This window comes from Mastigoproctus giganteus, chromosome 14 (genome assembly GCF_048544385.1).
Source record: "Mastigoproctus giganteus isolate SK-2022 chromosome 14, ASM4854438v1, whole genome shotgun sequence".
NCBI classification, from domain to species: Eukaryota; Metazoa; Arthropoda; class Arachnida; order Uropygi; family Thelyphonidae; genus Mastigoproctus; species Mastigoproctus giganteus.
In genome coordinates, this window is record NC_143588.1 from 80500590 (window position 1) to 80512990 (window position 12401).

Here is a 12401-nt window from a genome sequence, read left to right on the forward strand (position 1 = left end):
TAGCAAACTGTTCTCTTAAATATTAACAATAATGGCAATTTTGTTTCATAATCAAAAATAATGACAGGAAATTGGGGGGTTTTTAATGGCCAGTAGTTGCAATCATTTTAGGACTTTTAAAGTATGTTAAGTTCTAAACTGAGGAAATAGGAAGACTTCGTCCATGTTCAAATGTCTGTCCAAATTCAAGGCAAGTTTTCCATAAACAGTCATGAATTTTAACAGCAAAAGTTTTGTTTAATATCTGGCCACAATCTTCCTTGTTAGTTAGTTTGTTTGTTATTTGGCTTTTAGGAGCATTAGCAACTAAGGCCATATTGCTCCGGCGATATGCAGTGGCCATTCCCTGACCTTTCCGTATTTGGTGGGCACAGGCTCGAACCCTGATCTAATCAAGAAGCATGTGCTACGCACTGCTGCTCCTGCCCACTGGCTACGGAGGTGCCTGCATTCTTCCTTCTGATCAACATGATCTTCCTTCCTTCCTTCTTTCCCACAATCTTCCTTCCAACCAACCGACCTAGTTCTGCAGGGTGATTCAAAATTTTGTAATCCAAATTGTTAGTGTTATTTTATTGTTAGCAGCCTGATGGAATTTGATTCTAAATGTTACAGCTCCAGCGCCGGTCACTCACAGATGTCTAACAGTTGGTATATATTAGTTTTCAGACAGTAACCGGTAGTGTTTTGTTTACAACAAAGGCAGCACACTAATTTCATACCTACAGCACATATTCATAATTGAACATCTGCAATCTCCAGATTTTTATCTTTCGGGATACTTAAAAGGAGTGGCATACACCAACACCTTTAATATATTGGAAAAATTAAAAACCAATTCTGAATCAAGTCTCAATGATGACTGTTCAAGCACCACGTTACGAGGAGGTATCACAAAGCTTTTCCCCTGACTTATTTCTGTGTATTCTATGAATATTATGTTTTATTGACTATACTGCTTATTTATCTAGTAATATATGCCAGAAGTTTCATTGCTCTAACTGTTATGTTTCGTTTTTTACAGACTGAATATGTGACAGGGTTATCATGGATAAAGTTGAATATTGATCCATTATAAAATTCATGTTTTTTAAGCAAAAAAACTAGGACTATCTATGAAGAGATGTCTACGGTGTATGGGATATCTGTCCATTGTATGACATTGTAGAATATTGGTGGAGACGGTTCAAGTGTAGCCGGGAGAGCATCCACGATGAGGAAAGAAGTGGGTGGCTATCTCACACTGCTGAATTTATGGAGAAAATTAAACAGCTGATCCTCGATGACTGCTGGATAACAATTAAAAAGATAGTTGCTGAGACTGGGATAAGTTATGGATCAGTAGAGAGCATAATTCACAATGATTTGAATATGAATAAGATTTCAGTATGATGGAGTCTTTGCTGGCTCACGTCTTGAGAAAGAAAAAGGCAGGCCTGCTCTGCTGAATTAATTTCCATGCATGACAGCAATCCCGACTCATTTTTTTTTTCCAATTGATGACTATGGATGAATCATGGATACATCATTTTGTCCCAGAAACAAAACAGATTTCAAAACAATGGAAACATCCATCATCACCAATTCCCAAAAAGGCCAAAGAATAACCATTTGCAGAGAAGGTGTTGCTGTCAGTTTTCTGGGATAAGATGAACATTATTCTCAAAGATTACATGGAGAAGGGTACTACCATCAATGCACATTACTATAACTTACTTAAGCAATTACATGAAGCAATTAAGGAAACGTGATGTGCAATGCACAGCAAAGATGAGCTGTTGCTTCACAACAATACATTAGCCCACACACTGCTGTTGCAACCACTGATCTTGCCCAGAAGTTAGGACTTCATATCTTGTTACACCTGCATCATTCCACTGACTTGGCACCTTCTGACTTCTTCTTCTTTCTGCAGCTGAATTTTTTTTTTTTTTTTTTTTTTTTGCAATGCAGAGGTAATTTTTGCAACAAAAAGCATGGGTTCAAGAGCAAAGTGAGACCTACAAAAATGGTATAAAGAAGTGACACAAAAGATGGAAAAAAAGTGTCACTTTGGGTGGCGACTACATAGACAAGGAATAATTATATTCCAAATCTCAACCTTGGTCAAGGGAAAAAACTTTTTGATTCCTCTAGTAAGTCTCATTAAACAGTGAAAGAAGTTTGTGCTTACATTTAGGAAGAAGGATTCTTAACATTTATTGCAAATTCTCTACTATAATTATTAAATAAAATTGAAAATATACTATGAGTTTCATGTCTTTTGAATCACCCTATGGTGTGTCTATGCTTCAGTCATTCTTTTTCATGACTTTCTTGGTATCAATATGTAGCTTCGCCAAAATCACTGCTATTCCTTTTGTCAAAACATGATTATTTTGATAAACATAAATTCTATTCTTACAGTGATTGGTCTGGCAAAATTTATTTTCTATCTATGTTCGTTTTGATGTTGTTCAAAATGTCTTTCAGCTGCTCTATACCCATGTTGTTTTGTATACATTACTTCTTGTTTAATTCTCAGAGCATAAGAAAACCACATTTCATAATCATTGCATTTGTACCTCAATTTAACTAAAAGATCACAGTGAATTATCCATGCATTTCTCAATGCCAAGAAGCTGTCAATAATTAAAGCCAGTGCAAAAATCTAATAATAACATCCTATATAATCATGTTGTTTTTGTTTATACTCCAGCACAACCATCAGATCACAAGAGTTTACAATAAATCGTGAATAAAATCATTAATCATATTTAACAGCCTGAATTGACTCAAAGAGTGCACTGCACTCTCACTCCTGACCACTTGGCTATGTCATGCTTAATCTTAGTAGATATATTTATACATAACAATTTTCAAAGGAAAAGTTAAAAAAAATTAAACTCATACCTTGTTGAATCACTTGTTTCTCCACCTTTGAAACTACTTGTGAAAATGTATCTAAGGTGCAAAGGAGACTAGATGCATATGCCTGATAAGTCTGACTAGATACTGCACCACTTGTTTGAACACTAGCTGTTGTAGAATGTATAAATTCACGAAAACGAGCTACAATGGTTCCATAAGCAGCAAATTTTCTCAACAAGGAAGCTAAAGTATTCTGTAATACATTACAAGGAAACAAAACTTATCTCTCCCATTAAAAATATAATTAATGAACAAACATTAAGCACTTTAAATGTTTAGTTTTTAAATATGAAATACAGACTCCACTAATGATTAAAGCATAAAATTTTTTTATGATAATCTAATTTCACAAAAATAACATCTATAATCCAATTTTTTAAATATATTTTAAATCTGTCTCCTTCAAAATATATTATGGACTAGAATTCATAGTAGCTAATAATCATATAATGGGACAAATAAAAAGGCAGAGCTAAAAAAAAAAAAAAAACACAAAACCATATAAATAACCATAAGTGAATTTTATTTGGGGATTAAAAAATTTACACGAGGTAACTCAGTGGGGGAGTATTAGCCTGAAGTTTTGAGAGTAGCCTTGCTCCCTGTTTCTGAAGTTTAAAAAGATAATGGAAGTCCTTGCAGCCATATAAAGGCTAATCTGAGGAAGAGCTTGCCATGTGGAAGTACACATACAAGTGTATTTCCAAAGTTACATGTAACATATCTTCCAGTTCATTCTGTAAAAACTACAGCTAAGAATCACGGGCAAGATAACCCTAGATAAATGGTCCAATCAGCTGATCGTGACCACACCACATATTTATACAAATTCAGTGCTCAATATTACTTTCCATAGGTAACCCATGGGGAATCACTTCTGACCACAACTGTGAGTTGTGAGTGTTATTTACTATATCATAAGTAAACTACAAAATTCCAGCTGTTGGACATAGTCCTGTGTTTCACGTGCCAAATGCACTCTACATGATATGGATTCATGCTTTCCTGTGTAAAGTTCTCCATACCCTTATTTGAGAAATGGAAATGGAAAAGAAAAGACATGGAAATCCTTCAGTACTAATACCAGGACCGGGCTGTCCATTTCAATAATGCACTTTTCTTCAACTGCATTTCTTCATCGTGGACACTCAACTGAAGTATATATGCAAGAAAATGCACTGGTCACTTTCAACAATTATATACTTGTTCACTTATTTTCAAAATTCACGCAATGATTAACTTCACAATCACATGATATTTTTCACCAGAAATGACTTTGGGCATAAGCACTTAAAGACAAAGTTATGAAATAATCCTCTATAAACAGAATTGAAAGAGCAGAACCCAAAAAAAGAATTTTAAAAGAAACTCCTTAAAATTAATGATTACACCTAGGTTCCTGAGCTGGATATCATCATTCTTCTCTTTCTTGGTGATTCCCTTCTACTTTTACTCTTGTTCCTCTCTGTCTCTCAGGGTAATGCAGAATTTTTTTTTTTTTTTTTTTTGGCTGGTGCAGCAAAAGCCTCAGGCTTCCTTGCACCAATATGGCTAGATATAATAATAACAACATCAAAATAATTAGTTTATCTAACAGAGAATTTAACATTTGTTCTAAAAAGTTAAGAAAGTTCTATGTTTTTGCCATTTGTGAACTCGCTCACTCTTTTATTATAAATATTACAGTTTGTAAACCAGTATTAATTACAAAAAGCTGCACATGTACAGCAGAAAATGCATGAGAACATCAGACTGGATTATGATAGAACATATTTTGGTTTTAGAATGCAAATATCAAATAAAAAAAGGTTAATTTTTTTTAAATGATAAACTGAAATTCAAGTCTTGAACTAATACTCTTCTATTTATATGGTATAAATGTATTGTATCTATAAACTGCATATGGATCAAAACCTCAAGAAAAGCCTGACATCTGCATCAGAGACTAGAACAACTCAATTGACAATAAAGAGCATCACACTCCAGAACCTATACTGGTCCCTCAACCACATGCACAACTCCTGTCAGTGGTCAGGATGTCCAGGCAAGTAAGAGAAAGGAGATAACATCATAAGAGGGCAACTGACCCTTTAACCCCCCCCCCCCTCACCCAAGTTAAAAAAGAAAAAAGGATGAAATAAATTTTTTATTTTTATATTATGTTCTCAAATAGATAAATCCATAATGCATCAATATCACTACACATATTTATATTTTTTAATTTCATTTTTAAATCTTATTTTTAATTTTCTACATTAAAAGAGCAGGAGCATATAAAAAAATTTGTAAAAAACATTTTGAAATTATTTAGAGGGAGGGGAGATTACTAAAACAAAAATTAAAGAAGCCACATATATAAGAAAAATTAAAGAAAAGACAATAAACAGAAATATGGGTAGAGATATAGATGCATTAGGGCTATGCTACTTTTTTTTTTTAATGAAACCCCCAGAAACAAAAGACATTAGAATCATATAGTACTTAGTACCATGCGTGGGTTGAAGATTGAGAAGATGAAAGGAGATACTTGTTGACATTAGACTTGAATTTCTGTAGACTGTAATTTTCAATAAATATGTGTGAAAGTAGATTTTCCAGAAAATGGAAGTTGAAGGAATAAATAAGGAAAAGGAAAAGTCGGTTCTTTGAGTTTGAAAGTTGGACAGTGTAAGGATGCTGACTGGGTGTGGCATGTGTTTGTACTGGTTTGTGAGTTGAGGAATTATAGAAACAAATTCATAAGAACAGTGCCCCTGGAAGTATCTATAGAAAAGGCAGGCAGTAGAAACAGAACAGTGAGAACTATGAGACAGTGAGTAGAGAGACTTGTAAGAGATCAGTCATTAATTAACCTAACTGCCCACTTTTGGAATCTAGAAGCCTGAGAGCGGTAATGGGACACCACCACAGATGTGGAACAATATTCCAAAGTTTCAAAGAAAGAAAGAAAGTCAGAATTCCAAGTGATTAGTGGAGTTGGGAGAATGATAGAGATGATAGAATGGGGAAGAGAAATTTTAAGCCAGAGAAGATCAAAAAGAGGAGATTCCAAATTACTAAGTATCAACAAACAATATCAGATGGCAGACTAAGTGGAAATGGACATCAGTGAGATTGGAACTGAAATCACATATATTTGTAAAATGAAAGAAGTGTTTGGGAGAATTTTAGATCTTTTCACAGATAAGTTTTGTTCTATTAATTTGACTATTCATGATGTATTCAGTAGTAAGAAAATGTGGGGAGGACATACATGAAATAATGAAATTTTTGGATATGGCGTACACACAGCAAGAATATACTCAGCTCCTTGATATAATGCAGCCTTGACAATGCCCCCACATACACACTACTTGGACTCCCTACAATCACTATCTGGAAGTGTAGAGTCAGTGAGATTATACACTAGCTGATCCAGATGCCTCCTAGTCTGGTGGACTATTTAATGGGTGGCCTGTAAATACCATTTTAGAACTGTACCAGCTGGCAACCTGCTGTACCATTTGGCAACAGAATATAAATTTAAAATAAAAAAAACATTTCCTCCTTGTTTTATTATTATTTTTTTTTACTCAGGGTTTATAATTATAAACCAATCAATCACCCTCAAATAATACCATCTCCTTCTCTTACATGGCTGGACAACCTGACAACCAATAAGAAGGTTGTGCCTGTGATCAAAGGACTCAGTTTCCGGAACTTGATGCTCTTTATAATGGTAATTATCGTGGTGTAACAGTGGTTTAAATTGTAGTTATCTCTTAATGGAAATAACCTGCAAAGGTAATGACTTGGAGCTCCATAAGTTCCGAGTGCTGTTGATGGTATTCAAACCAGGGCCTTTCTATGTGGTTGACAAATCCACTCATATATGGAAGTCCTGCTAGAGGTGAGAAACCAGAAGAAACTTGTTAACATGAGACTTAAATTTCCAGGTTGTAATTTTCAGAAAATACATATAAGGGAAGGTAGTTTCAAAGAATGGAAGTAGATAGGGTGAATGAAGAAAGAAAGGGATGGTTGGTAAGTTTGGAGTTGAACTATGAATGGTTCAGAATGGTTAGAACAGAGGTGACTGACACAACTGTATTATAATGTTTGGTAACAAGTAGTAGAACTACAGATACCAATTCATATGAAAAGTGCTTGCAGAAGTGTCTAGAATATCTATACAACAATGAGTGAAGTGGAGTTTAATAAATTAGTGAGAGCAAGGTCACTAATAACTTAATTACAATCTTTTGTACAAAGATGTGAATTTGTAAGGAGGCTGCAGGGCACATTTCAGATATGGGAAGAGAAGTTTATATGGTTGTATAGATCAACAATTTGTACAGGGCTTAATTCAGAAATTTTAATAGTGGAAGCCAAAAAACATGAGCTAACTTCCAACAAACCTACTACAGTTTTAAATATGTTGGATCCTAGGCACATAAAAAAACTAGGACATTTGTCATATGTACTGTGCTGCATTATAATATACTGCCCCCTACAACTGTAAATCATTGAATTCATTTATTATCTGTCTTTTCAACTAAATATAACAAATTGAGAGCTGCCTTCTGCTGTAAATAAATTCTTACATCAGTTGAAAGTTCCACAAACAACACTTGTAGATAACTTTATATGCAAAGTATCATTTGTTTAAAAGCAGCACTTCTTTTTTTTGAGTGATTGTTGGATACCAAAGTCTGTTCTCTCATGAGTTTTCAAAAACATATGTTTACTTGCAGCAGTGAAAGTTTGCTCATCACCAAACATAGAAGAAAAAGAAAATCTTTAATTTACTGAAAATTATTGATTAATATGCCAAAACAGCAAAATTCCTAAGTGAATAAAAACTGTTTTGTGCCATTTTTTATACAAATTTAATAACACACGTTAAGAACTTACAGTTGTATAATTTTATAGCTAAGGCTCAAAGTACTGTCTGTTAACTCATTAAAATTTTTCAGCAAAAGCTTATTTCCCAGAACTCATCTCTTAAAATCCATAGGAAATAAAAGTAAAATTGAAAAAATTAACTAAATGAGTATGAATAAGATCATGCCCTGGGGAAGAAGTGCACTGCTTTTTTACTGGTTGTCATTCATAAAACTGTGCAGAAAGAAAATTGGTTATTTCCTTTTCATTGTATTTCCTTTTTATGGAATTTTATAAACAACCAGGGAAAAAGCAGTGCACTTCTTCTTCCCCAGGGCACGATCTTATTCTTACTCATTTAGTTAATTTTTTCACTTTCACTTTTATTTTCTATGGAATTTAAACAATAATAATGATTTTAAGAGGTGAGTACTGGGAAATAAGCTTTTGCTAAAAAAAAATTTTAATTAATGACTTACTTGAGTAACATGGGACATCTGCACATCATCCCTCACAGTGAAACAGTTTCCTTGCCACTGAAATAAGAACAGGTTCTTTACTCCCCTTACCATCCTGTTGAAAGGGAGGAAAAATGCTATTAAGAATTACCTCAAATTAAAAATAATGATTATAACAAATGATCAAAACAACCTATAGTAAAAATTTAAAAATGCATCTTAAAAGATTTCACAAATATTATAATTGGAATTCACTAGTAATATATTTCTTTTTTCTAATTTTTACACTTCTCTAAGAATACATACCAGAGTACTTCTCTAATAACTTGTCTTTCAGTAAGTGTTATACCTTTTCCTCGAACAAATATTTTTCCAGAATTTTCTAAGTAGAGTTCCCTATTTAAAAAATGAAATTAAAAAAAATATAAGAATACTATTCAGTACATGGAAACTAACACTAAATGTGATGCCTTTCAAATGTATATAGGTTAAAAATTAGGAAATATACATGGTCCCAATGGCTAATTTCTCTTTAAAATTGCCCTTGCAATTAGCAGTGGCTACACTGCTGCTGCTGTTCTGCACTGTGTAGAAAAGGTTTCACATAGCTGCTAATCTTTGACTTTCAGAAAAAAAGACAGTAATTTTTATCCCAAAAAAAAGCAGAGTTTTTAAAATCCAGGCTTTAAACTTCACTGACAACATATGCATTTCATATTAAAAATATAATTGTAGGACTGCTATATTAAGAGTAGGGTTTATGTTAAGGTACAGCTAAAGGATCGATACAGCAAATACAGTATGCCTTTGCTTAAACAGTATGCTTTCGATCATTAGTAAAACTAGTATTTTATTGTCTGTGAATTTCTATTTGGACTATCTGTTAGACATAATTGATTGCAACTGCTTCAAGGAAGATACTGCTGCAGACTTTGCCCTCTTCAGAAATGTTGAGTTAAAGATTTGTTTATAACAATATAACTGCTGTCTAGACTTGGCTGTTAAGTCTAGACAGCAGTTTCATTAGAAAGATATCTGAACTGGGTTTCTGTTTTTTTTACCTAGATGAATATCCTCTAACACTCAACACTGCTATGAGAATTGTTAAAATAACAAGCATGACTTCAGATAATTTTAAGTTTTCTTCTGCACTTGTCAATTTCCCAACCAAAGACTACTATACATCAATTCTTTCTTTCTTCTAGCTTCTGGTAAGTTTTCACACTGAAATTGACAGAGTTGATACTGCAGAATTGCTTTGACATGTCTGATTCTGATTTAAACTGAAAGATGTAATAAATGGTCATCATTCTTGTATGCTTTGTTCAAGGAATTTAATGGTATGAGTGGAAGGAGGACACAACCCCTGAATGGATTTTTGAAGATAGATACAACAGAAAATGGTTCAAGTTAATCAACTTTAAGGGAAAATTATGAGGATAAAGGCTATGTAGATAAAACATACAACTGTAATTCAGGTTAAAATCACAAAAGCTCTATAAAAGTGTTGTATTTCACAAACAACAAGGAAACTACACATGTCAATCTTCAACGTAGTCACCATTATGTTTGATACACTTCTTCCGATGCTGCATAATACCTGGATTCCGCAGAGAGAAAGTTTAGTGATCGATGCTGAAACCATTCATGCAACATCATCTTGACCTCTTCAACTGATGAGAAGTGATGTCCTCTTAGTGGCCAAAAAAAGGTGATAACCACAAGGAGCTAAGTCCAGTGAATATGCAAGTTGGAGTACAATATCTTAAACTTCATCTCCTGTATTTGATTAATGATAGAATGGGTGTTATCAATGCTGCGTGTACACACACACACACACACACACACTTGAGGACCACAATCCATGATGTTTCTTTCAAACTGCTGGATTTAATTAGTTCAGAAATGCAGAGTATTTGTCACTCATCATTGTTTCTTTTCTCTCTCTCTCTCTCCAGATAATTTTCCAGAATCACTTCTTTGTAATCTCAGAATATTGTGAGTAACACTTTCCCAGTTGATGCTTGGAAACAGACTTTCTTCAACTGAGGTGAGCCTGCATGGAGCTACTCTTAATTGTGCATTTTGCTTTCTCACATGTCAGAGTTCACCCAATTCGTCTCCCATCACTGTGCATTCTAAGATGTCTCTCCTTCACACAAGTACCATCAAAGAAGCATATGGAACACACATGATGTAGACTTACTTTCAGTTATAGTGTTAAATACTGAGGAAACCATCAAGCACATGCTTTTTAAAAGTGTAACTCCTTGCTAATGACAGTATGCACTAAACCAACATTAATCTTGTACACTATGGCAATTCCTCCAAGAGCAATGTGGCAGTTTCCTTGTATGAGTTCTTCCACTGCCATTATGACTTCTGGTGTCATGATATGATATGCTTGTCTTGGTCAAAGAAGATCCTCAACACTTTCAATACTGAGAATTTCAAGCTGAGAATATTTTTACTCACCTCACTGCAAACATGAAATTTTTCTTTATAGAAAAATCAATTTTTGATTTTTCATATAATACCAATATCAATTTAATTTTCACACAATATCAATTTTTCTTTATAGAAAAATTGATATTGTGTGTTGTTGCTACTGGTACACAAACAAAAGAAGGGCAGGTCTTATATTGAAAGCCTGAGTATACGGAATTTAAAAGTTTATTACCTAAACCAGCTCTTCTAACAAAATATTTCTTAAAGTGGTCACTTTAGATAAAAAGACACTTCTGAGAAGTGTCCTACCTAACAGTTGCACTGAATGAATGAATTAAATGAGAGAGAGGCAAGAAGATATGAAATATACTTGCCATTCTTTTACAAGATTAGCAGATAAAGTTTTACTAGGAGGTTCATATGGCTTTTTTCCGAATTGTATGTTCCAGTATGGTTCAATGATATTCTGCTCCAGCCATGACTGGCCAGTGGATTGATGAATTGAATCAACTTTACTTTGCCCAATTTGCTGAGAAAGAGCTAAACCAGTGCTGCTATCTGGACTAATAACTATTCCTGAATCATCCCTGTTAGAAGGTAGCCGGTTTTCTTTATGAGATGACTTCCTATCTTCTGTTTTTGCCTCTTCTTCTACTTCAATTTCATTAACTATTTCTTCAGAACTGTCATCAGAAGAGTCCTTCAAAAAAAAAAAATTAAAAAAATAAAACATTTAAAAATATATAAATAATAAAAAAATACTTTGAAAAAAGATTTTTCTGTTGTTATCTTAGGCTTATGGCTTCACCTCTCACATTCCTTTCAAAATCAAAATGATAATAAATATTTGTCCATTAGTCATAATAACCTTTTAATGATATCAATTAATATAGCAAGATTAACATCACAAATTTTCCAAGCAAACAAATTTAAAGCTTTCTTTTTAATTTATAAAGATAACATATTAGACATAAAATATTTATACACTTCATGCTATTAAATGTAAAATATAATCTGTTTCATTTATGAAGAAAATGCATTTGTCTTTCTTACAATACATGGTCAATAATGTACAACACAGGTACAAAATAATGTACCTGTGTATTATTTGAATAAATTTCAAAAAATAATACATTAGCACACACCCCTAGGTTTCCTTTAGTACATAAAGTTTCAGGCCTAAGTTTCATAGCCTTGGAACTAAGATGTATGTGCACACACTTATAGATTTGGCTCAACAATACCCAGTTCGTAGTTTCATACTTTCTCAAGAGAGCTAGATCTGATATATGGCTTCTAGACTTTCCCAGTCAATTCACTACAAAATTAATTGCTATAATTTTCTTATAAAAGTTGCCCTAAGTTTCTCAGCAAAATAAAATGGGATCAGAGTCTGTAAAGTATTATGAGGAAAATAACAAGAAACTTATGATAGGGTTAACAAAGGATATTTTTGTTACCATGCATACATAACTAGGATGATTAAATGACTAGGATAATTTACTCTAGGATGAAGAGAGCTACTTTACTGAATTCTAATATGGCATCTGATATATGTGCTAAGGGCAGGGTAGGTAACATGCAGATATAAATTACTGGTAAAAAGATACTTCACTACATAGGTAATAACAAGGCAGAAAAAATATTTAATATAATAAAAAGGATAAATAACTGATCAGTTGAGCTCACAATAAAATTTATTACACAAAAGATTTAGAATTT

General features: G+C 33.3%; 1 protein-coding gene across 1 annotated transcript in view; it reads right to left on the minus strand.

The window, feature by feature from the left end:
• LOC150075288 (gamma-tubulin complex component 5-like) overlaps positions 1 to 12401 on the minus strand; it is a 110728-nt gene that overhangs the window by 30802 nt on the left and 67525 nt on the right. The window contains exons 6-9 of the mRNA XM_090388433.1: positions 11054 to 11379; positions 8538 to 8627; positions 8253 to 8346; positions 2893 to 3103 (exon numbers count right to left, since the gene is read on the minus strand). Of these exons, the coding sequence (XP_090244559.1) occupies positions 2893 to 3103; positions 8253 to 8346; positions 8538 to 8627; positions 11054 to 11379 (721 nt within the window). The remainder of the gene's footprint in view (positions 1 to 2892; positions 3104 to 8252; positions 8347 to 8537; positions 8628 to 11053; positions 11380 to 12401) is intronic.